Source organism: Mizuhopecten yessoensis, unplaced genomic scaffold (genome assembly GCF_002113885.1).
Source record: "Mizuhopecten yessoensis strain PY_sf001 unplaced genomic scaffold, ASM211388v2 scaffold716319, whole genome shotgun sequence".
Taxonomy (NCBI): domain Eukaryota; kingdom Metazoa; phylum Mollusca; class Bivalvia; order Pectinida; family Pectinidae; genus Mizuhopecten; species Mizuhopecten yessoensis.
Window position 1 is genome coordinate 685,207 of NW_018480057.1, and position 27,338 is coordinate 712,544.

Here is a 27,338-nt window from a genome sequence, read left to right on the forward strand (position 1 = left end):
TTGTTATTGTGTTGTTATTAGAGTGTAACTACAGTTTGGATTGGTAGGATTATCTATGGACTGTGTAAACAGAACTGCAAATATTCATACATTCAAAGAACACGTATATTATGTTTCCTTTCCTTTTTTTGTAGACATATATTTTATTCAAATCTTTACTGGGCATGACATGAGTCTAATAAATTTGTATATAACCTAGATCAGGGTTCATTACGTCATAATAGGGGGACGTATTCTAATGTTACTCCCCTAACTGACTCATCGCCAAAACTGTTATAAAGTACATATGTAGGCACGCTAAATTCGCTCACCCATGTGACTGTTACAAGGCCAAGGTAACGTCCAACCTCTCGTATAACATCAAGTTTTTTCGCTTTTATTGGTAGCATGGATTTTCAAAAACACTCTAATTATGTTTGTTAGAAAAATAACGTGGGGAATTACAATCACTTACAAAAAAAGAAAACAACACATTGAATAATAAGCAGAATTACTTTATTGACCTATTTCTTTTCCCGAAATATAACAGACAACAATTCATGCTTTAAACACTTAAGTATTGCTTCATACCCATAACACTCATTACTCTGGACCAGCCCGTGTATAGTGTTTAAAGGGAGAAAACTCTGGTTATCATGTCAATCTTTTCGGGGGCAATAAACATGTCTAAAGTTAGAACATAACCATTATATACATGGACAAAACACCATCCTTTACGTACATCATGCAACAGATGAAGCCTATTATTCAAAGAATCCTCTGCAGCCAAACCTCACAATGTCGACGTCATTGCTTACTTCGAGTCAAACCCTGTTATGTCGCCAATTATTAAAATCGAAATAAACAAGTATTTGAGATATGTTGGTGTTCAATAAGGAAGTTTAACTGAAAGGCATGTAAGTACCAAGTAGTTATTAATTCAAAACTAATGTTTTTTTTTTAAATAATGACCTGAAATCATCTTGCTGCTGGTGATTGACAATTAATCAATAACATTACTGACATGTGGAACATCCTCCAACCTAATGTAGTTAATTCGATGACAGTTAAACAATTGGATCATGAAGAAGATGCACATTGTAAAAAACCCGCAGAAATATTGCTTAGAAGAAAAAATAGAACTATGAACAGTGAAATTACAATATAAATCAAAGAATACATTTATATTACACACCGAGTATCAAAAAATCGCAAATCCTGTTCATATGTTTATTGCCAGAATAAATCTTTATTATGTATGCTTCCTCAGATATTAGGATTTTAAGATTATGTAAAAATTAAAAAGCAGAATGACCACTCATAACCAATCTCTTTTTTGAAGATGTTTGTCACACAGGATTGCATATGTTCTTCACGATAATGATTCAAAATAATTGTACTAAGCCAAGAAACACTACACATAGTTAGACATGTATTAATATATAAAAACACAATGTTACTATTTTCATTTTGGCAACATTGAAAAGTCCGAAATGCATTTGTATTAAAACATGCAGTACGATAATGATTGTATTAATTATCCAAATTGGACATTCTGAATTCCAGGACATGCATGTTTTTTTCCAGTTTTAAGAATCATAGTTGTACCAGTTTATAACTTTACCCTACGTTTTATGAAAGTTTATGTTAATGTATTAAGATTGTAGAAATACATCTGGAATACGTTTTTAGCCCAAAAGATTTTTGTTTTTGCTTTTGCCTTTTTTTTTGATTCAGTGATAGTAGTAAGGAACAATAGGATAGCTATATGGAAACAGAAAATGGAGATGTGATTAAAATATACAATTAATGAGAGTTATAGAGACAGATGTCATACACACATGATATATTCCTACCATTTTGTTTCAACAAAATGTTGTTGTGTTAACAAAAGGATTTGACAACAGGCAGTGCCTATATGAGTCTTCTCCCGAATCTGATATATTCCTACCATCAGAGATACGACTATGTTAAACATGATATGGTAAGTACATTGCTCCGATGATTGATGATAAATTGCACTTAAGAGTTAATCGAGACAAAACCAAGGGAAGTACGTGATTAAACAAATCTTTTCACCAGGAAATCGTTTACAACATAAGCGAGATTTCTTGATTGACACATGCATAGTTTTCCTACGAAAGGCAGTGCATATCATGTTTGAAAAACGGTTCATGTTAGAAACACAGCATATTAGAAAGAAAAATTAATTTAAGAGCACTATTGCTCAATTCATATAAGCATCGTATTATTATCAATGTTTAAAGTAAATTTACTCGTGTTAATCAATTCAAATCTTTCTCAAGTTAATTAAAACACGACTTTATACTCTCCTCTGTCACTCCTCTCCACAACATACCAGATCTCTCTGACTTTCCAGCCTCTCCATAGATTAAATATTAAATATACAAATACGCGTAATAGTGACTGACAAGAAGTGTATATTATAAGTACTTTCTACATTGTACCTGTCAGATTTTTGACACCAATATCTCATCTGGTTAGCATGCACACCGTCACACGTAAACATTTTAACATTATAATATATTGTACATATCATACGTCTATATACAGTAAAACAGCCAAGGATGAGCTCAAATCACATGATAAGTCGTACCTACATTCATCATAGAATTGTTGATAAACAACCAATCATAATAAAATACTATATATTTTAACACTTACAAACGTAGTTATTAACTGTATATTGTTACTAAGAGCAAGATACTACATAACGTTATACACAGGGATATAATATTTTTTTACACAGTGATATATTGTATATTGTTTTAAATATACATATACTTTATATGGTTATGCATAACAAGATACCTTATAACGTTATACATATGGATATAATGTACAAAGTAATATGCTGTATAGTGACATGATTTCGCACAGTGGTATTTTCGCATTATTTGGAAAAATACATATCTACCTTTTCGCGTAGTGATACGTTTTCGGTTGAGACAATGTAACTAAATAATCGCTGTCAAGTTAAATAATTTGATTTACTTTTAACCTCAAATTCACAAGAAATACACTGCCTCGAAAGAAGCATTCTATACAATATAAAATATCATAAACGGTGACTCAGATGTTTAACTAATGACCATCACAAAACATCTCCAGTAATTAAGTTCCTAATATACAAAAAACCTACAGCTACAATGTATATATAGCTCAGTCAAGTAGTTAATATAAAAACACCTAGCTCATTCGAGTTATTGATATACAAAATCTACAGCTATATATAACTCAGTCTAGTACTTAATATACACAAAACTACAGCTATATATAACTCAGTCTAGTACTTAATATACCAAAAATCTACAGCTATATATAGCTCAGTATAGTACTTAGTATACCAAAAATCTACAGCTATATATAACTCAGTATAGTACTTATTATACCAAAAAACCTACAGCTATATATAACTCAGTCTAGTACTTAATATACCAAAAAACTACAGCTATATATAGCTACGTCTGGTTATTAATATACAAAAACCTACAGCTACAGTATATATAGCTCATTCGAGGTATTGATATACTAAATCTAAAGGTATATATAGCTAAGTCTGGTAATTAATAAACAAAAACCTAGAGCTATATATAGTTCAGTCTAGTAATTAAGGTACGAAAGACTACAGCTATATATAGCTCAGTCTAATAATTATTATACACAAAACTACAGCTATATACAGATCAGTCTAGTCATTAAATTAAAAAACCTACAGCTATATATAGTTCAGTCTAGTAATTAAGATACAAAAAACTACAGCTTTATATAACGTAGTCTATCAATTAACATACAAAAACCTATAGCTATAGATGTATAACACGAGGATATTGTGCAAATAAATAAATGTTACAGAAAGCGAATTTACATACATTTATACATATAAAATATAACATCTTTCGTAATGTGGAACGCGCATACTTTTTTTAACTAAGTCCCACTGTTAATTAAACCGGAAGAATATGAAAATCTTCCTACTGCAGTAGGCGGTAGTTACCTTAGTATTGTTTGAATATGACATGTTTTACTCTATATGTAAAAAAACACATAATAAAGCGAAATTATCGTAACAGCTAGCACTACGTTTGCCAAATCTGATATTCTTAGTTAATTCATACCAGAGGAATTAATCATGCTTTGGTTTATAGTCAAGCATATCACAATTAGCTTAAATTCATAGTCAAATGAATTGCCGTTAGCTTTGATTCATAGTCAAATGAATCACAAATATGTTTTATTCAAAGTCGAATGAATCGCATTGAGTTTTGGTTCAAGTAAGGAACTGTTTTTTTCCTAATTTGTGTCTTAACAGAGAAACTGTGAAATAGAAACAAAGTTTCAAGTTTATGAATATGTATTGTCATACTAGCTGAAGAAACAACCAACTCAGCTATAGATATTACTGTCGATAGCTCTAAACATAGGAATTGATAATAATAACAACATTTCAAATATTTAACGATAAGAAACAATTATATAATGTGATGTAGCTCGATATGTTATTTAAATAAATACAATATTTACAAAAATGACTAGACTTTAAAGATGTATACTATCTAAGTAAAGAAAACTAAAGAATAAGAACACTTTAGTGTTTCTTACACACAACCAAGGGAGACAAGTATAACGTTAAATATAATGATACCCATTTCAAAGGAGAACTGTCACAAAACAAGTGATTCCTGACCTGTACAAGCTAAGCAAACTAACATTTTATTGGTAAGGTACAGTTGTTTTAACGACATACAACTCGAATCAGATCAGGATAATCACAGTTTCTGGCCTCTTGACAGTGGACATCTTTGGAATTCCAACGGTTTCGCTCACTATTGTCTCTGTACCTCAGCTCCGGACAATGTCATGGCAAAATTGCAGGCATGCGGCTAACTATTTGATTGGTTTTATGTGAAAAAACCCAACTTAACTGACCATTGGCTAGGCTGAACTAAACTGATCATTGGCTAGGCTGACACCAATTCTTTGAAGATAACTAAGGAGCAACATCTGACCTCAAAGCCGGTCAATTTTACAGTTATGCTTCCGCGAAATTCTTTTGAGGTATAAAAGGTTAAAAATGTTTTCTTGTATCATCCACCAGGTGATGCACACTGACCCTTCAATTTTGTCATGACTTATTCCAGGGGTGCAGAGAACGCAAGTGAGCTAAACCCCATTGAATTTCGAGGATGTTTAGTGGATACATGTAGATAAACCAAATACCTATGGGCATGGTACTCAAGACCGGTTATACTGCAGAAAGCCGAAATGATAGGTATTTCATCATGGTTGACAGCAGTGCCCTATATTCTCTTGTCAGGAACTAGGCAAAGTTAACATTTAGCATTGGAAAAATTAAAAAAAAAATGATTTAATGTAAATTTTTAAATCTTAATCAACATGGCACGAAGACAACTTTGCTATGCTAAATAAACGTAGTAACTACTACGTACGCGTTGTAGTTCTCTACACGTCGTAAACCGCCATAGAAATGTTATTGTATAATGACTCTTTAATGACAAACACATCTTTATTAATTAGTATTAAGACACACTGCAGAATCTGAAATGTTACATGATATGTGAGTAAAATCTACATATAATACCTATCCTCGAAAGAGCAGTATCCAGCCTTGTCTTCGCTCTGCCGTGTAGATAACCACGTAACACACAATTACTTAGAATAACATGGAAAACGTCATACATATAATTACGGAATGAAACAACCCGTAAACCATGGCAAGTTAAAAAAACTTATTTTATACAATTGGTCGATCAAGGTCAAGAAATGCTGACAAACACACACCGTGTTTTCCCCAAAATTATATCCAGAAGTGCGACAATAGCAGAAGACTGTGGATTGTGCCACTCATTGAAATATGCAGTCATGTGTCATTTCATTGACCAACTCCTGGTTATCCTTGGTGATCAAGCGAACAATTCGCAACACTCTTCATGCATGAATATGAAGTAAAATACCTCGAATGTCAGGATATCAGTGATTTGTACTTACTAGTTTATCTGAAGAGCTTGTTTTACGCATCCTTACATCCGAGACGAACAATTTGACTTCATATAGTGTTTATGCACTTAATTTACTTTCACTCTTGTCGCTTATCCACAGCACGATGACTTGCTTTCGTTTTTACTTTCAGCTAATTGGAGGCCGACTGTTTTCACTTCCAAATCTTCATTGGCTCTCATCAACCTAATTTAGAAAGTAAACGGATTCGGATAAAAGTTAAAGGTAATCATTTTATAAATTAAATCGAATTAATTACAAATTCATTAAAATCTTATCTAAGATCTTATTTAATAATATCATTAAGGACACACAACACATTTTGACCTTAAACGGACCTCGTACCACTGCCAAAACTGTCATTATGCATATGAAACCTTTTTTTTCAAATTGACTAAAGGTTTGTTAAACCCCATCGTATCTTGCGGAATGTTTATGAAAAGAAAAGTGTTCCAAGTGTGAGAATGCAATAGGACACGTCAAGATTCCAACTCTTCGATAATTATACTGTCGCTCTACCCAACATATCTACCTGGTCAACGGTACCATCCTAGCATAGCCGAGGTACAATTATATCAATGGGGAGTTACTGCATGTACGAAAAAAGGAACCGAATTCGCTAATGTTTTTCCTACAGCGGGACAGGGATCCTTAAGAACGGTTTACGTTAAAGCTCTTACCTCGTTAATTCTATGACAGCTTCTGTAACGTTTGATCCATCCTTGGCACTGGTTTCTATAAACAGGCTATCACACTCCTATAAATACACATAACGAACAGGTCATCATTGTAATGGCATTGAAACATGCAAAAGACTTTTTTGACGTATATTTTAGTGTCAGAATTAATCTTTATATATCAATGAATCAATTTAGTTTTGTTAACGTCATAAAAGCCTTGGTTAAGATACCTAATCCGCATTCTATACGTTAACATGTAATCTTATTCGGTTTTAATATCACGAAAGTGTGGTGTGCGCATTTTACCTATTTGTATTACCAAGTAAATACCGTGTTTGGTATTATTGTGTTAATTAACCTTTAATACTTTATCCAATATGTTATATGCAACCCTCGTCTTGTAGGGCTATAGTGTATTAAACATTAAATTAGGAAAAGAAACAATTATGTCTAGCAATAAACTCGCAATATAATATATCGTTTGCTCTCTATATAATATGATGTTCATGCCTATTTCCATAAGAAAAAGATATTTTTGCGCATAATGAATCACAGATGTTAAGCACATAATCTTCTTCAAATACGATTGGACGAATTCTCTATGTAAACAATAGGAACTTAATTATTATCATGACAAATTCAAATACTGTAATGATGAATAAAATATGTATACGTACCCTAGCCAGTCTCTGTCCGTCCTCGTAGTGGACAACCTTCCGCCCTTGTTTCTCACTAGACTCCCTTAAATCGGTTTTATTTGCACACAACATAACAGGGATGTTCTTTTGAGCGCTGTCCTAGAATTTTGAAAGATCACTTGGGTTAATGCCAACTATGTCATAGCAACTTAAAAGAACTAAAACATTATTTAACATTGTTTATGTTTCTTTCGTTGAGTATGGCCTTTGATTAAGTTATTTATATTGAAGTAAAACATACTATAATGTTATATTAATTTCTGGTTTAACATACAATTTCAATACCAGAATAATCAAATGGATTTAAACGCACTTTTAAAATTTTGCATTTTAGCGTGTTAAATTGAGGGCAAATTCAACGAGAATGTACTAATTTTTGTGGGCTCACCCCTATTGATTCCTGCCATTCCCTGATGCTTAGGAAGGATCTCTCGTAGGTACAATCGTACAAAAGGAAAACACCATCAGCCCTCCGGAAGTACGACTTGGCGATGCTGCGGAACCTGTAGTAGAAACCAAGGGTTTACCATATTAAAACAACCAAAAGGGGTGGTCTGCATACATGTTATACATTATTGTTCTTCATTTTGGCAATGAATTATACAACACAAGCAGTTAAACGACAACATACTAAAAGTTTATCATTGTATCCATTGATAGTAAGTGAACATACACTCTCAACTAAAATTCTGAAAATAATAACGGGAGGTAACTGAATCCTTTCATATTCCGTAAGGACACGTAGATGTTTGATTACCATTAAGTATCAGCAGAACCATGGATAATATCGTTTATGAGTTTACATTTGAAACAATAATAATCTAAGAGCCTTGATTGTGTTGTTTTCTGACGAGTCCCTAAAGAGCGAAATAAAACACATATATTGCACGGATCATTGATCAAATCACAGCAGACTGCTAGATCTGTAGGTTCTGCGGGATGCTGGTGTGCGAGAGTGTAATATCCGTGTTTTAAGGACGTTGTTCTGATTAAGTTTGGAGTGTCGTAATACATACAAATTTATCAATGAAAAAATTAAAAATAACTTCTTTAATCCACTGTGTTGACGTTGTATGAAAACACAAAGATTTTTATAAAAATAACAGGAGGATTTGTTTTTGTGTCACTGGTCGTATGGTTTTGTTATAATGCGGTTATTCTATTTGGAATAGTCAACCGTGTTTGGGTTAAGTTGTGATGTGACGCTTGGTAAATAGGTTGATAATTACCAAAGGTGATTGACACCCGCTATACGTCTTCAGCTTGTGCAACATTACCTTATGTTCCACTGTATAAACTCCATATGGAGGTCAATTTAAAGGACACCGGTGAGACAGTCCTCGTTTATATTTAAAGCCATTTATCAACAACACTCAGAAGTGCTGTTTCAGTAGTATGATTAGGTATTAAACACTAATTAATTTGTATTTATCTTTAAGCCCAAATTTTGTTTGATCTCATAATGCACAGAGATCAATAGGTATAAGCCTTATAGATTGGAATGACCTTTGCCCTTTTCTACGCATAGGGCAATGCAGCTTATTGAACGAAATTCCTTGGTGGTAGAATATAATCTCCAACATATTCCAATAACACCCATAAGTCGGCACGACAGTGAGTTATAATATATAAACAAATCGATATAAAATTAACGTTAGGCTTTCTTCCACAATTCGTTTGATAAGGTGTCAATAAGAGTGAAAGTAAACAGGTCAAATTTATCCCGTACAAGACAATGAAAATATACATGTAACTGACTTTGAAGACACACACACACAAAAAAGAAATTTATCCTATCCGGTTTGAATTATGTCAGAACACATAATCACTTTTTTCAACAACAAACACTAATTACGATTTAATACACTGACAGGATTACCATACTAGTTTTAGCATGCACCCAATATATCATCCAATCTAATCATGCAAAAGCAATTCTTCCATCAAATACAAGACGCTTAACCGTTATAGTTACCCAGCATTACTCTGTATACAAGGCTGTACAGAATAGTTTTTATTCTAATAATATAAATAAATTCTAGGTTTCAGGTAAGTATGTTGTGTGTTCAAAAAATTGAAGGTGCGTATTAATTGAATTATGTGGTTAAGTGAATATTCCTGAAGTTCTTCTTTTCAAGTTGAAGTTTCAAGTTGTAGAACAGTTGAAAATTGAAAAATAAAGGAAAGAGAAAGAAGTGATATTTCCAGTTAATTGATTAATAAATAATCCAGAAATAGATACACAAATTATTTCCTACTATGACGTCACCTCCTTCTTTGCCATCTGCCGTTGAGGAAATGCATAGTAAGGGGTTTATGAACCAATAATAGTTTGATAAAATACTATGATGTACATTGTCGGAATGGATCTGTATTTACAATGTGTCTAAATGTTTTCAGCAGTATCAATTAAACATGGATTAGATATATTTGTTGTACATATGTAAACCAGAATCTCAAATGATTAGTATATAGTATATGACGACCCTGAACCTGATTTGCTTTATGATCAGTTAATGAGATCTTTTATATGGAATATTTTCAAAAAGGTTAAAATAAAACATAGAATATATAGCGAGATTAAGTATTCATGAGAAAATTTTCAAGGACCTAAATATGTAATTTTGAAAATGTTTGTGTCAACGACTCATTTACTAATATGACTATGAAGAACGGAACGCTGGTAACACATTATTTCTTGAATCATAATCGATTTGAAAAAATCTTTTGCTGAGCAATAGCGAAAATAGATATTAACGAAAATCATGTGATTACAAGCACTCGCATAAGTATTAAATGTTTTCAGAAAATCGAATCTACCGGTTTATTGACAAAATTCAGAAAGAGTATCTCTCGATCATATTAGCTATATTTAGTTGTTACCATCAACAGCAGCCCGTTGGCTCTTACTTCATAACACAGACGAACGTTATAACATTGTCAGCCCAAATATACAAAAGATCCAAGGTCCTCACCTTTCCTGTCCTGCAGTGTCCCAGAGCTGAAGTGCTATAGTACGACCATCTACCTCCATCACTTTCGTCTGGAAATCCACTCCTATCAAAAATACATGACAGGATGTCGAATATCAAAATCGTTCTTGTCCATTTTTCGACAATGTACTGATGCAGCTATTGTTACTCCTGGTCCTTATTACATCGTATTAAGTAATGAAGTCATTGCTATTACGGCTTAGGTGTTCCTTATTAGTTTAATGATATAGCTATGCGTTATCTTTCATGAAGTATCTTATAATATTTTTTTTGTAAATATCTAGAGCTAAATTTGAATATAAAGGATCCAAAATCAATCTATGATTGGGAAAACACATATACAAAAATACCCCTTTTTGTAATTTATGAGATAATTCGTTATTATATCAGTTTATCTATTTAAGGTGAAGGCTTGTTAAGCTAAACAAGCGTTGAACACATGGAACTAAATAAGCATACCTTAGTTTTTATTACGGCTTAACGTGATAGTCGTTGATACTGTGCCTTTACATTTTTAATTGCAGCATATACTTTTCTAATAGAGTTTTAATCTTATCAATATTTAATCTATACATCAATTACATCACATCAAGCACTGTATATTAATTAATATTAATCAATATTATGATTTTATGAAACCAGAATGGCATGTTGAAGTCAGGTACAAATATTTGTATGTTTGTTTGTTTGAGTTTAACGGCCCATCGACAACTATGTTCGTTTAATTAGGGTCCAAAAATTCTTTAAAAATATGTATAATGTCTCGTTTATTTTACAAAATCAGCAGCAGGGTAGGCTTAAAAAGTTAAAATAGTGCTATGGGATGAAATATCAAAATTTTGTTTAAACATGTTAAGACTGCAATGGAAAGAGATGATGTATATAAATGCCAAAAATGACCATATAGGTTAAAGGATTAACAGTTTATATATCAGACCGACGTCTTTTTATATTGTTGAGTAATGCCTCCAGGTCTATGGTAGTGAAACGTTTTCATGTCCGTGACATTGAAGTATCTATCACGAATGTATCTAAAACCTTAACATTCTATCAAAATGTGCTCGACAGTAAATGTAGAGTTGCATGCGTGGCATGTAGGTCGTTAGAACGTATCATTGTAAACAAAAAATGAGTGGAACATGTAGAATAATTAATCTTGTAACGTAAGTAAACTTACCCAGAGTTGAGCTGAGATTGGATACAAATTTGCCTTTGCACAGCCTCATGATGAAACTTGATTTGCCTGTGGCTGCATCCCCAGCCAGTACGATTTTGTACATCCTCTCTGGCTCACGACTGACTGACCGCATGCTCTGTTGATTGGTCAAAATATATACGATTTAAATAGAATAATGATGCAAACAAATGTAGTTCAGAGAAGATTTCAGGTAAAATATGGTTAACAATTGATACTAATAGTAATAGATAAATAAATAAAAGAAAGCGAAGAAAATGTGTACGTAATTAATAAAATCTCTACGGGGATATTTATATTACGTCATATGACATTATGTAATTCGAATCTATCAGATGATTCTGCGTCATATGTTATACATTTAAATAAACTTGGATATAAATGGGTTCCTTCGAAGATGCTCATGTATTCAAGTCAGGAATAAAATAAGCTCTACAAAAACACTTCCGTGTATTTTACAAGGAACAACGTTGTGCTTGTGACATCAATACTGAATTACACAAAAAATCCATATTAGATGAATTAAGATTGATAAATGATTTATGATTTTCCAAAAGGAGAAAAAAATCCTCGATCTTAAATTTTTTCACAACATTAGGTCAAATAATTTTGGATTACTTCAAATATTCTTAGATATTTCAACATGTGTAAACCAGAACACACGACATCTATATGGATTTGATTGAAACGCTCAACACGTACCTCCTTTTTGGTTGTCTGCTGCTTTCTCAGCGATCGGCGACCTCCCGAGCCGCCCGAGTCCCTTCCGGCCTGATTGTCACGACTCCGTGATCTGGCACTTCCTCTCTTGTTTGGTGCTACAGGAAGACGGTTAGCATCTCTGTACTTGTATACTCTGGGGTCACGCTCAAAACGTCCTTCACTTTCCGAGTCCTCGTCATGAGAGTCAGGATCCTGATAAAACAATATCAAAGAGTTTAACATGCTTTAATGTTTTTTCGAGATGAGTTTTTTTCAGAAACTAACTAAATTCAAGTGACAAAACATGCTCGTTAATCCGGTAAAATTGTAGATTCCTGAAATTTTACAGAATGAACGGTTTTGTAGAAACTTGGTTCTACTGAATAAAGAGCTTACTAAGCTTTATTGTGTAACCTTTGACGGTGTGTTCTGCTTATTATCATTTAATTCTATTTTTCACATGTTTACATGAATGATGATTACCGAAATAAACGGGTCACAAATGTCAGCACTCCCTGCTCTAATCTCAATATTTAGGTGGATTTTAAACATTTACTCATCGTTTTACATTCATCAATGTATATGCGTTCCTCCAATGTATGGTACAGGTACATATACGTTTTAAATGTGAGCCAGTTAGATTACAAAGTTAATAAGTATAGATACTTCAACAATGATATCATCCGAAAAAATGAAAAATTATTAATCGTAGACCATTAAGTTCAAGTAGTACCTTTACTATGGGTTTCTTTACTTATTCTGTATAGTATAAGCCAGCCAGGGATCAAAACGTATTTTCATTTTTACAATGTTTGGGATATTTGTAGGAATTTATAAATGAGTAGATAAATTTGTGAGTGCATATCATAGTAAATTAATGAAGAAATGAACAATAGAATCAAATCGTAAATGAGGTGTGAACATAAACTAAATAAACATTGAATGAATTAGGGACGAACGTTTACTATGTTACGGATCACTGTCACTGTGCTGGTAAAACAAAATGAAATTCAACAGTAAACATTTTTAGACATAGAAACCTCACCTTAATATCATTTTAGCTCAGTTGGGTACCGAGACAGCATACTGTCCAGAGTTTAATAACATTTCTTGCCCCGTTACATTTTAAAAACCTATAAGTATATTTTCCTTTACATAAATCATTTTACGAGTTAAAGTCATGCTGGAAAAATATGTTAATGCGTAGTTACACTTTTTGGCATCGGTATTCCGTCTTTGCGTATTGCAGAGTTATCTTCTCTTGGGAGTAGGTATTGAATGTTACGTCACTTGTTTGTGAGAGTAACGTCATCAATTTTTGGAAAAACGACGTAATTTTCTCACACAAACCAATGAGGTAACAATCAATACCTGCTCCCAAGAGAAAATAACTCTGCAAGACGCAAAACCGAATAGGATCTTTAATGCATTAAACTATCTAACGTTATGATTTCAAGCCCTATAGCATCACCCATAGAAATAAACTGTAATATGGGGAAAAGGTTACCTCATCGTCGACATCGACGTAGGCTCTGCGGTTGAGTCTGTTTTTGCGTGTGTTGCTATGTCTGATATTCTGGTCTTGAATTATTTCCGACTCCGAGTCTATGTCATTCTGGTCCCGAAGTGTCGAGTGCCCGCTGTCTGCTTGGTAACAAAACATGATTAATGGCGTCAATAAGTTCGGTAAGTGTCAAAGAAACACAGTGGTCGAAACAAGTCCCTGGATATCTCTACAATCACATTATCAAGAATAGTCCGTATAATGTTGCGGCTATGAAGTTTGCACTGGTGACCTTTTTTTAGACATTTATAATTTCGTGATTAACGGTTGAGAAACCCCCCCCCCCCCCAATAACTTTTGTTATTACTTCTAAAGTATGCACGTGCGTGGTGATTAACAAATAGGCGAAATTTACTCTCTTATAAGGAGAACTAAATAATATACTTGTAATAAACAACATAAGATAACGAATAAAAGACGAAACAATATTTATCGATTATTATTGATATTAGTTAAATGTCATAATGAAAAAACTCTAGGAAATAGAAACATCTACGGGGAAAGAATCAAGCAAACTAATTTCCAAAAGACGATAACATTAACCCCATTCAGGCCATAATAAAATTAAAACAGACACAACTGTTATCTCTAATTCATGCATGTCATCTTATTAACACTTCCTATTAAAATAGAAACCTTTTTTTAGCAAATGCTGATATGACATATTAGTATTTTCTGCAATAAGATGTACATAAAAAATAGATTTAACCTGTACAATATCTAAAAAACCAAAACAAACAACAACGTGTATACAACTAAAGGAAGGATTGGCACATATATAGTTTTCACAATATGTTTTCATAGTAAAAATAGTATATATATATAATTTCTCAAAATACGAGCAAGGAATATATCAGACGGTATATTTTATACTATTGGTTATATATATATCATTATAAACTGTATATTTCGTACTATTAGTAATAATATCTAAAATTGTAAACTGTGTATGTCATTATATTAGTAATATTATCATTGTAAATTGTAGGTTTCATACTATTAGTAATATCTCGATCTTGGTTTATTGTAGATTTCATACTATTAGCAATATATCGATCTTGGTTAATTGTAGATTTCATACTATTAGTAATATATCAAGCAATGTAAAAATGCAGATTTCATATTAAAGGAAGTATCTGTATATATTCTGGTTGAATCTATATAAAATGTTTAAGTTGTTAGGAATCCAGTAGGAGTTTGATACATAAGATGAATATGAATTACTTCCCTTTATTACTGTGCAAAATATCGATAGTTATGTCAACCTAACTCATGAATTATAAATGATATTCTAAGCGTAACATATATTTACACTGTGTTAGAAACTCTGAAGTAATTGTTGCCGGTTTGGTATTCCCAGATGTTGCATTTCCAGCTCAGCAGACTGGGACTATAATCAATATCTTACACATATAACATATCAAGGCAAGATCTGTATACATGATTTGTAGCTCAGTGTATTACAAAACACTGTCCATGTTGCATTTCACAGACAATAACTTATTATTATATATCCCTATTCACCTTAACATGCAAGAAACATCGTTTTCCATATAATGCGTAACCATGTGACGTATGGATTTATATCAGTTCTATATGTACATGCGGTACATAAGTATCTTTTCCTGTGTAAATCAATCTTGTAACACATCTAAACTTTATAATATCAGTAACTTTTAAACAGAACTACATTCTCCACACGAACTTAAAACGCAAAGGCGTTAAAAAGAACAACGACAGGTACAGAGGGAGAAACAAAAGAAATATGGTCATGATTCCCCCCTCCTAGAAAAACAAATAAACCGAATGCAAGGCCATGATCCATATGTTCACTTTGTAATGTCATGTATAATCAATCTATTTAGTACAACGCAACAAAGTAACATAAACACGATTGTTGAGTTATGATACAAACGGAATTATACTATTAATGTTTAACCTCTAAAACGTTATATAAGTCAACATTTGTAACTTTCTGTATGAGTCATCGTTGTTCATATCATGTACAGCATAACATGTTAGAACACATCTCAATATAATGTATATATTATTTTTTTGGCTTACATGAAATGTAGCATACGATTCACATAGATATATTATACGTAATAACATACCAGGAAAAGTAAAACTATGAAAAGCACCTATAAAAAAGCAATGTATACGACCGCGCGGTCTCTGTAACTATCCCTTTTGGTCTATTAACGCCAAACATCACCAGAATGATGAAGTTTTTATATTGTTTATAGAGTGTGGCTGGGACTAAGTCATTATCACAACCACTCAGTTGTAGATTGTAAAATTGCATTATTTATATTCCTTGGGGATAAATAAATGTGTTCTACGAGCACAAACGTAATGCACCAACGCATCTAGTGACGTCACACACGTTACTGTACGTGTTTGTGTGTAATACAAGTTGATTCCAACATCCTGTCTCTAACACTAGTCAAACATTTCTGGGAGGTCACCTGTTTATACATTAAACTTGCTTCAGATGCCACCTGTTTAATATTGCAGTCAAACCTGCAGAAGAGAGTATCTATCCATAATAACATTTAAACCTGTCTGATACGCAAGCTGTATATAGTTACCACCTGTCTTTTACTATAGTCAAACTTGCATCAGGGACTCTGTCCATACAGGTAGCTATATCTGAACTTGTAGAGAGACCGATCTTCTATAGCCACATATACAATTTGTGAATTTACTACAATCATATCTGCCTTATAGATCAACTACATTAAGCACACACATGCATACAACTATTACCTGTCTATAACTAGTCAAAGTGTTAGAGACCATCATTCTTTAACTACAGTCAATCTTGAATGTGAAGCATCTTGTCAATAGCTACAAACATGTACGAGAAACCACTATAAGTATCATTCACTACAACGTAACATTAGAGGCACTATGTTCCTATAGCTACTACTACCACCTGGCTATGGCCTCTGGTGTAACCATGTCCTAACACCATCTAAGTATTACCTCTTCTTCGTATTAGGAATTACCGTCCTTAAATGAACATAGCTGTTGATAGGACGTTAAACAATACCAAACCAAACTATAAGGAATCTGTCTATAACAACAAATGTTCTGCTTTCCTCATAAAGTGGCTTCCGTTGATAAATTTGAATGTTTAATTCATATGTAAAACGTCAATAATGTTAGTCTACGATACATGATGATTATAATTTGTTTACCAAGATCATCACAAGCATCGTCCTCTTCACACGTTTCGTCTCTCGGAAGTCGTGCTCGAATTATACGTGGTGAAGGTAAAGATCCGGAAATGGAAATGACGTCTTCGAGTAATTCATCTTCAGCAATGGAGGTTCCCCGACTGAGATTCAATGATTTCATACTGCAAAGTTAAATATAAAAACCGTGATTTTGCTATTGTGTAAGTGAACAAAAAACAGAACAGTAACACGTGTGAAGTGCATATTCTAACAGTAATGATTTTATCTACATTCGCACTGTGTCGTTAGTAAACACTAGATTAAAAAATGCATCGGATGCAAAGATATTCATGGCAGACAATATTTAATTTTCCGCACAATAACATCAAGAATATGTCACGATTTCATATACAGACAATTAAAAGCCTATCAAAAATAATCCATATAAACTTTATAATTGAAACAAAAACTAATAAAATCTGCATAATGTCACTAACTTCAAGTCGAACCACATGACAAAACAAAACTGTAGCTGTACTTACGAGGGTGGACCACTTTGTATGTAGTCGCTCATAAGAGATCCCCGCCGTTCTCTCTCTATCAAAGAAGCGTTAGAGGACGACCGAGAATGGTTCTGTATCTGTGCATGCCAAAAACCCACATACCATGACATTAATATTGCAACACAGCCTGGCAACAGTTCACCTTAACATGGAACAACGAGCTGTTTTTGTCATCACTACCGGGTCTATGTCCCCACTAGCGGGTCTATGTCCTCACTACCTGGTCTATGTCCTCACTAACGAGTGTATGTCCTCACTACCGGGTCTATGTCCTCACTACCGGGTCTAAGTCCTAACTACCGGGTCTATGTCCTCACTAACGAGTGTATGTCCTCACTACCGGGTCTATGTCCTCAATACCGGGTCAATGTCCTCACTACCGGGTCTATGTCCTCACTAACGAGTGTATGTCCTCACTACCGGGTCTATGTCCTCACTACCGGGTCTATGTCCTAACTACCGGGTCTATGTCCTCAATACCGGGTCTATGTCCTCACTAACGAGTGTATGTCCTCACTACCGGGTCTATGTCCTCACTACCGTGTCTATGTCTTAACTACCGGGTCTATGTCCTCAATACCGGGTCTATGCCTTCACTAACGAGTCTATGTCCTCACTACCGGGTCTATGTCCTCACCACCGGGTCTATGTCCTCACTAACGGGTCTATGTCCTCACTACCGTGTTGAGGGAACCAGACAAGGTTTGTCGTCGTTGTCTGATGATTAGGCTAATTACATCTAATTTGATCGCGTTGTCAATATACTTATAAACCACTGAGGTCGAACGGTCTGATGTGAAGATAATGGATCTGGTTCTAAATTAATTTATCGATTTTAAGAAGCAACGTAAAACTCTCTACTAATATGATGAAAATATATCGATTGAATGACATTAAGCTATTTTGAGCACATCAATCATAAAAATTATTTCCGGTGTAAACGGTAAGTCAATATACTTGGCCCACATGATATATGAACAGTTGAAGTTCTATTTTGGTCTTAAGATGTTTTTTTGTTTTTTTTGTTGATTCTTTTTTTTTATATATATATATATTGTAAATATAGCCCTTTGTGCGCTTTGAGTTGCATTACAGTTTTGTATACAGTTCTTTCAAATGTGACATCATTGATGGAGGAAAATTTAAGTATTTTCATATTAACTATCAAAACGCCATTGTATAGTTATGTTACAATTTATATAAAAAAAATGTCAGCTAATCTTCTATCCCCACTACCTTTATTTAAACATACACATTTAAATATGTTCATAGTATCGATATGTGAAAAATCAGGAGGTATGTGTGATTTTACCAATATATACATGTATGTATCTTATTTCATATCAAAGGAATATCAGTATGAATGCCGAAATTTTTATCTTGCTTATTAATATTTAGATAATGATTAAAACGACCTCATATCAACATTATACTGAACTTTTCTCTAAATGTCAGTTTCATCGGTCTTTTTTAACGCGAAATAGGATTGTAAGAGACAATTAATCTCAGCCTTTAACTGATGTCGGGGTGTTTTCTTCAGTTATTTTTGCGACTGGAATTGATCTGTTGTTTTTATTTTCCGTTTTGTTTCCCCCCCTTACGTTGTCTTTGTAATGATACTGACCTTATCATTCATTGTATATGACGCCAATTGTAAAGGCTGTTTAACAGTATGACATGTCACCCTCAAAATTGATGTTTTAATTCTTAGCATCGTCGTCATATGCTCTACAGTGCTTTTCCTAACCACTGTTGGTACGCTTTATGACGTCATTAATTAATTTGTATACAAAGAGAAAGTGTAGCTATAGCTAAGTTTAATATAAATAGTTTTTGCAAACCTGTTTATTACTAGTCCTTAATGCAAAGGGTAACAATCTGCTTTGGAGGAGTTACTTCCCCTTTGTGTATGTAAACAATGCGTCCACCACTGGATGTAGCTGTACAGAGAGAACTCATACAGGCAATGCCTGATGTCCAATCCTGTTGACTTTTTTGTCAATAAAATATGTGGAAATTAAAAATCATACAAATGTACTTGACACGAGTTACTTCCCCTTTGTGTATGTAAACAATGCGTCCACCACTGGATGTAGCTGTACAGAGAGAACTCATACAGGCAATGCCTGATGTCCAATCCTGTTGACTTTTTTTGTCAATAAAATATGTGGAAATTAAAAATCATACAAATGTACTTGACACGAGACCATTTGATATATTGTTGATATCAATTATTTGAATATTTCAATACATAAAATACTTACAATAGGGGTGGGGCTATACTTGGGGACACTTTGGTGTATGACCGCCTCCAGTAAATCATCATTCGTGTCGTGTAGCTGTTGGTTAGCATTGCTAGAACATCAAAACATACGACACAGCAAGGTTTAATGTTTAGAACAAATAAGGATGTCATGGACTTTCACAACTTATCTAAATGCATATTAAAGTCAAATTTTCGAAATACTTTAATCTGATCAAGTTGATATAATCCTATATCGCAACATAATATATTTGTTTAAAAATTCACTGACAGTATCCTATATGTTTAATATACGAAAATCTAACTTCTTTGTTTAAAAATGCTATACTGCACCATGCAACTTATTTTTTGGTATTTCATGGTCGTCACAAATGCACGTTTCTTCGATGATGGACTCTAAAAACGCAAATAAGAGGATTTTCAGTCCCCGAAAGTGATTTCCAGGACGTAATGGTCACAGCGGACATAAGAACACCAAGAAGCGAAGAATTCGTCTGAGTGAAAATCACCAACGTACAGGAAATCTTATGTAATAACTAGGAACCAACAGAAGGAGGAAAACAGCAAGTGTTTCATAATTATTACTTTGTATCATGTACAGGATGCAGGACGCTTATGTGATGTCCACAACATGTTCAAGTTGAAGAATGTCAGTGTTGTGTGTACAACTGTGCTTAGAAAACCGGAAAACGTAGGCAAACTTATTTTTGAAGGACTGTTATGAAGTAAAAACTAAATTAACTCATTCAATTTGTCTAAGCTATGTTTGAACAAATATATAATTACTTACAATTGTACTATGTCGTTGTTAAGGATATTTCAAACAAGCATGCCTACGCACAGTTAACCATAAAGTTCAATGACAAAAATATCGTGACAATTTAAATAACAGACCCACTTTGTTTCTTTATTAAATGAACGAAAGGTTGGATAATATGCAATGATATAATGTTAATGATGGCAGTTAGGTACAGTAGTCACCTATTACATAAACATGATGCGATACATCTATATATCCTAACTTAGTGATATATCTCTGTGATAGATATCTAAAGCAACGTCGTGTCGTTGTATAAACATCACCCACTGACATTTTTATGTTATATTTGGGTAACAACGAATTGCGACTTTGTGTTATCAGGGACGTATAGTATATACTGTCCCTGGTGTTATAGTGCTGTGTTTTTATATGATATAGAAGTATTTAAACCGGAAATCCCACTAAACGTTTTCATGTTTGGTGCAAAAGTTAGTGCATATTGCGTCATACGCGTTTTGGCTAAATGTAGTTGTGTTAATAAAACGAAACGAAAATGTCTTATCTTACAATATACAAAGTACATCAGTGCAAATGACCTTCTACGTTTTCTGTTCCGTTTTGATGCCCTGTAACGTGTCAGTCATAAAAGAAAATATTTAGAAAATATATTGATATCATGTGATAAAATCGCCAGTAAACCGAAATAAGAAAGCATTAGATAAATATGTCTAAGACTATGCGGAAAGCTAGGGTAAACAATGGACTCTTTTCTAGATTACTAAAAGTTAATTCATTTTGCCGGGCTCTATATGTATTTTTTTCTACGAACGATATATCTTGCTCTATCAAATCTGACCGTTAATAGGAGAGAAAAAAAACCGGATGCCGTTTCGACAGCATATACAGTAACTAACATAACATGTGAATCTAAAAACTACTTTTGCCGTGACAGAGTATTTAAGTAAATAATAACCAGTTTCATTTGATGTGAATTTAGTAAAATACAATAACATATGGTGCAAATAAAGTATGCAACATATTATTTGAATGAAAGAATTACATTTGCTACGTAAGAATACGAGTGTGAAGAGTGCAATTACACAAACATATGGTCATTCTGAATGATGTGATAGCCACACAACCTTTGTGATACATACTGTAGAAGATGGAGCTGGCGGGTAAGATTATCTTGTTCCTTCACGATGTCCATCACGGTCTCCTTCTCACTGTCAAATATTAATTCGAAAATTTCATCAATTTGGCAGATGATGATAAGTAACTGGTGACTTTGTAAGCTGAAAGTCAGTAAAACTCGCGCTTCTATATTACATATCTGTGAGTATTAAAATCATTGTAATACTACGAAAGAAAGAAAAAATAAATAATCGACCACACCGTCAATAAACACTAGAACAATAGAATGATACACAACTGATCAACGGAAACAAACGAAACCGGCAGAACAATACGGAAAAGGTTCTAATCGCTTGTCTTTGAGAAATTTTCCACCACAAATTCCAATAAGCTTGTTTACTCTTTTTCTTAAATGTCAATGTTTGCTTTAAAATAATATGTACTTTAAAACATTCTAATCGCTTGTCCTTGAGAAATATTTCCACCACAGTTTGCAATAAGAGTTGTTATAAGAATATAAGGATAACTTATCTGCTAGGCGATATACACTCAAGAACAATTTTAAGGTTTTAAATTCTCTTAATATATGGCAATGTTTGCTCGTATCTAAATTCATAATTATGGTTTAATTGATACTAATACATTTTGAATCGATAAATGTATAGTAATTAACCGTTTGGTCGAGAGACACTAAACATTCCAAATATCAAGAATATAACCAAAATTATTTGTACACGATAGCGAAAATATGCAAGTTAGATGTCTTCATTGAACACGCTATATATTGTCTGTCAGTCCCACGGAACTTATATGGAGTTTCGTGGTCTTTCAGGAAATTGTTGAATTTTTTATGGTATTTCATTTTTCAATGTATTGATTTTTTTATCGATGAATATATTAAGAGTTATTCAGAAAGTCAGGATAAGTCATACATGCTTTAAAACTCACACAACTAAATCATTTTCTACGATTGAGTACGAAAAATGGATGAGTTGCCCTTGGATAGCTCAGTAGCTCAATATGTCAATAACAACGACGACGAAAAAATAAAATTAAACAGTATGTCTGCCGGAGCATATACAAAATTATATAAAGACTTTTGTGGTACAGGATTAATGTGTTACAGAATTTGTGTGGGACCTGACTTTTCAAATGCTTCGAGACCAGATACCTATACCTAGAATCGCAGGGCACCAAATACGGTCATCGTCGGCAAGTTCCAAATTTAGATTCTCTATATCCAGTCTTAATTGTTTCTGATCTTTCCATATAAACATTGTTATATCAGGTTATTAGGCTAGCTATATCCATATCCATTAGAAGCTTTATGCAGAATTAGAGTTTGGCGATATGATTAGAAGATCTACAGACAAGTTCAAATGCATTTTCAACATTTATAAAGCCTATGTAAATTGCTGTAACGTTACAATAATAGTAATATGAAGTAACGCGACTTACCGATGAAGTTCCCGACACTTGTCCGTGTAGTTGTTGCGTACCGACACCAGTTCACTCCTGACGAGCGCCATGTTTGTGCGAGAGTCCGTCAACTCGCTCTTCAGGTGTCGATTGGCTATAACCATATCTTCCAAACGTTTTTTCATGTCCAAAAGATGTGTCTCCAACTCTTTGTTTTTCTGACCATTACCCTCCTGATCAACAGATAAAAAGAGCCAGAACTGATGACACCAAGGACGAGATTGTGATTTAATTTGATTATGCACATACCCGTCAATCCATCAACAATCAATACTGTCATCATAAATGAAATGGTTATGTGTTGAAATGGACACTGGGAGAAGTTGTTGATGATGTCGGTTTGCTGTACGTTCAAAATATGCATTAATTTTTATTTCGATTTCATAAAAAAACTTACAGGTCATCGACAACGTACCGTAATTTTAGTATTAATGGAATGTGTCAAGAAAGAAACTGATATATCAGGAACATGCGATTAACTGAATATATAAAAATATGGCCTCAAATTCATATTATTGGTTTCAAGATAAGAATAATTAATTACCCCTTTTCAGATTACAGCTGTCAAATCATTATAAAAATGGGAATACAACCATGAAGAATACACTTTCTAGGTTATCTCCCTTTATCTATATAATTTTGTACAATACACTTTATGCATGCAATGAGAGTATTGATTTATTTTGTTAAAGTCATTGAAATGTTAATTGACCTAATGAATACTGTAAGGGTCAGTTTTACGTTTGTCCAGTTGAGTTCTCTCAACAACTTATGGTAGTCTAGTTCATTCCTACCAGTTGATAAAGAGACATATATACTGTTAAGGGTCAGTGGTACTTTGGTACAGTTCTCTCAACAACTTATAGTAGTCTAGTTCATTTCTACCAGTTGATAAAGAGACATATATACTGTTAAGGGTCAGTGTTACTTCGGTACAGTTCTCTCAACAACTTATAGTAGTCTAGTTCATTTCTAACATTTGATAAAGAGACATATATACTGTTAAGGGTCAGTGTTACTTTGGTACAGTTCTCTCAACAACTTATAGTAGTCTAGTTCATGTCTACCAGTTGATAAAGAGACATATATACTGTTAAGGGTCAGTGTTACTTTGGTACAGTTTTCTCAACAACTTATAGAAGTCTAGTTCATTCCTACCAGTTGATAAAGAGACAAGTATACGATTACCTCCTGCATAATGGAAAGGTTCTGTTGTAATGTAATCAACTCTTCTTCTACTTCCTTTTTGAGTTCTGCCTTCTCTGCCATCACCTTCTCCTGTTCCTAATAATTGAAAACTAAACTGTCAATCGAGATAAATCTTGTGCCTCCTAATCGTTACGACTATTCAGATGGTTAAGGTTTGTCTCGGATTGTGAGATAAATACTTTGACATAGGTCTGCATTCAGAAGAATTCCAAACTAAGTAACCTCTAAAGTGTGTTTATGGATATTTTTTTCTGGATCGGTTAATTAAATGTTGATACATGTGAATGCTTGAAAAAAGAACAATAATTCAATTGTTATTTGATACAAGCATGCATTGATCAGGATTTATGTTACTTGTCCTTAATCACTGATAGTACCAATAGTTTTTTTCTTATAAAAATGTGTGTCTCTCAAATAGAATTGTAATAAACAAAATACGTTGTTAAAACATAAATGGTATAAACGGAAGAAAGACATTGGTTATACTTTTAGGTAATTACGGTTAAGGTATGCCGTACATATCATTGACAACATTCTTAGTAGTAAGATTAACTCTAATGTGATATTTCAAAGATCAATTTTTTGGATACATATGCATATATACAATCTCAGTATAATAAATAACGCTATTTTTAGCATAATATCATGCTTATTATGGAAACCGGTTAAGTATTAAAATGCCGCGAATATACTATATTTAGCTCCATATCAAACAATAAACTTATGAAATGGAGTTATCTTGCTCGGTCGTTTATGGTCAAACATGAGTCATGACGATTGCCGCCAGATGTCGTGTGCTAATCCGCAGACGTTTGCAGCTTAATAAACACCGAATACACATAGGCTGCACGTAGGTGCATGTCGAACTCTGCATGCATATATTCTATAGGGTAAGATAGTACACTTCAGGTGAATTTAATTTTTTCTGGAATTTAACATTGAAATGTATTCAATGCAGTTATTAACTTATTAACTTCCTTTCCACTATCCCACGCACGAAAGGGGGTGGGACATTTTGTAAGAATGGAAACAGCTGATGGTGTATAAATTTGAGTACAACAACAATTGGTTATACGGTAAAATCGTGGCAATCAAATCAGTGGCGAGGCATTCACGCGGAAAGGAATGTAACCGGATTCTGTATGACGTTAAGAACAGAGCTTAACATATCGATGATATAGCAGAGTATGTATCAGAATTCGTACGATTTGCCAAAAAGTACTAATGACATGAGGATAATGAATCGTACAATAGCAAATTCACAAATAAAACACACTTGAAAAATTAACTTATAAAGAATAGTTTTTAAATAAAAAAACCAGCAATAGCGATTTCGGTCATTTAACCAAATAAAGTCATGGATTTGTGCAGACTCGTATGTAATAGTCACTCTGCCTTTCCGTACGTGTATTAATCGCCTACGCACCTTCTGTCGAACTGTTTCCTCCATTTTTTTCATCTCTTTTTCCATTTCCTCCTCCAAATTTCTAAGGTGTTTCTCATGCTGGTCTTTCTCCCTAAAAAAAGCAGACTTTAGTTTATAATCTGATCTTACCTTAGCAGGAACAAATTAACCCAATGTCCACCTAGCACGGTTACGGTAGGTTTCTGGTACAGTGTGTTTAGAAACCAGACCAACGATTTGTTAGACGTGTTAATACAGTAACGGAAAACGGTGCAATTATCTTGTGTTTCTGATACAAATGACCCCATTAGTTTTATATGTAAATGTCGCTGTATTTATAAGCACAACAAAGGTCATATCAAACATGTTATGCAGACATGTGTCGTTATTCTAAACAACGTTTAGAAACACGAATGTTTTCTAAAGAGAAAATTGATTTAATTCTTGCAGTGGTATATTATGTCAGGATACTTATTTTCTATCCGATCCAAACCACCTAGTGCTATATTGGACTTTTGATAGTGAAGAGCTTGAGTTATGGTGAGCGAGGGGAGGTTGAAAAAGATAAGTAGGGTTATCAACCGGGGAAAATCGTACAAAGACTTGTTTTCGGTCACTATCATTTCTTCCTTAGTGTGCAGGGGCTCCATCAATATACTAATGATTATGCTCTTGGGATCCTGTCATAGAGGCGTAAAAAGGGGGTTATTTACAGTGAATATTTTTTTTTTGTATGTGCAGGATATAGATATAAGGTAAAAGATGGCGTATGTTTTAGCGTGTGATGAGGGTTTCAAGGGCTGCATAGGGTATGTGTGCCTTGAAGTCCTCGAGTGTTGTGCATGGTACTGCTGCCATAGGAAGGAGATTCCATTGTGCTAATATCTGTGGCAAGAATGAATATTTGTAGGTGTTCTTTGTAGCAGATACATGTATGTGTTTGTATGCAAAATGGGTGTGCATGTCTGGTTCGAGGGTTTACCGGTGTGAGTATATATGTTTGGTTTATTGCTACGATTTGGTGATCAATTTTATAAAAAAAAGGATTATTCTTTTGTGTACGCGCCGTGTTTGTAGTGTTGGCCATTGTAGTTTGTGGATGATGTCTGTTACTGAGCTGGTGTTGTGATATCTGTTGTTTACATTGTACGTAGCGTGCTGCTATTTGTTGTTTTGGAATTTAAAACGTGTACCTTCGGAAGCTCTTCTCCAGACGTTCGTTCTCCGTCTTGTATCCACGAACATCTTTTATGACTCCGAGGATAATGGCTTCAAAGTTTTCGAGAAGTTCCGGGTTTTCAGATGCGTGGAGGTGCTGGTACAGCTCACAGACTTGTTCCTGGCTAAAAACAAAAATAACGGTGTTATACTAGGGCTTAGGAAGTGACAATGCACCAGAAATGTTATATACCATGTGTGTTAAACGTTTCGGCAATTGTGGTGATACATATGAAGCGCGTGAGTGTGCAGGAACTTTGCGCAAATTTGTATTA

General features: G+C 33.8%; 1 protein-coding gene across 6 annotated transcripts in view; it reads right to left on the reverse strand.

Annotated features, from left to right (window-relative positions):
* Positions 1-478: 478 nt before the first annotated feature.
* LOC110442997 (ras and EF-hand domain-containing protein homolog) overlaps positions 479-27,338 on the reverse strand; it is a 50,983-nt gene continuing 24,123 nt past the window's right edge. For 2 of the 6 annotated variants that reach the window (XM_021486928.1, XM_021486926.1), the window contains 16 exons: positions 27,039-27,188; positions 25,867-25,957; positions 24,420-24,515; positions 23,211-23,404; positions 21,776-21,844; positions 19,860-19,950; positions 17,575-17,672; positions 17,054-17,214; positions 13,794-13,933; positions 12,287-12,499; positions 11,567-11,702; positions 10,372-10,453; positions 7,785-7,899; positions 7,376-7,495; positions 6,699-6,775; positions 479-6,204 (listed from right to left, as the gene is read on the reverse strand). In XM_021486928.1, coding sequence (XP_021342603.1) covers positions 6,111-6,204; positions 6,699-6,775; positions 7,376-7,495; positions 7,785-7,899; positions 10,372-10,453; positions 11,567-11,702; positions 12,287-12,499; positions 13,794-13,933; positions 17,054-17,214; positions 17,575-17,672; positions 19,860-19,950; positions 21,776-21,844; positions 23,211-23,404; positions 24,420-24,515; positions 25,867-25,957; positions 27,039-27,188 — 1,927 coding nt within the window. In that variant the 3' untranslated portion in view covers positions 479-6,110. Of the gene's footprint in view, positions 6,205-6,698; positions 6,776-7,375; positions 7,496-7,784; positions 7,900-10,371; positions 10,454-11,566; positions 11,703-12,286; positions 12,500-13,793; positions 13,934-17,053; positions 17,215-17,574; positions 17,673-19,859; positions 19,951-21,760; positions 21,845-23,210; positions 23,405-24,419; positions 24,516-25,866; positions 25,958-27,038; positions 27,189-27,338 lie in introns of all 6 variants that reach the window. The other 4 variants (XM_021486927.1, XM_021486924.1, XM_021486929.1 and 1 more) reach the window with 3 other exon arrangements.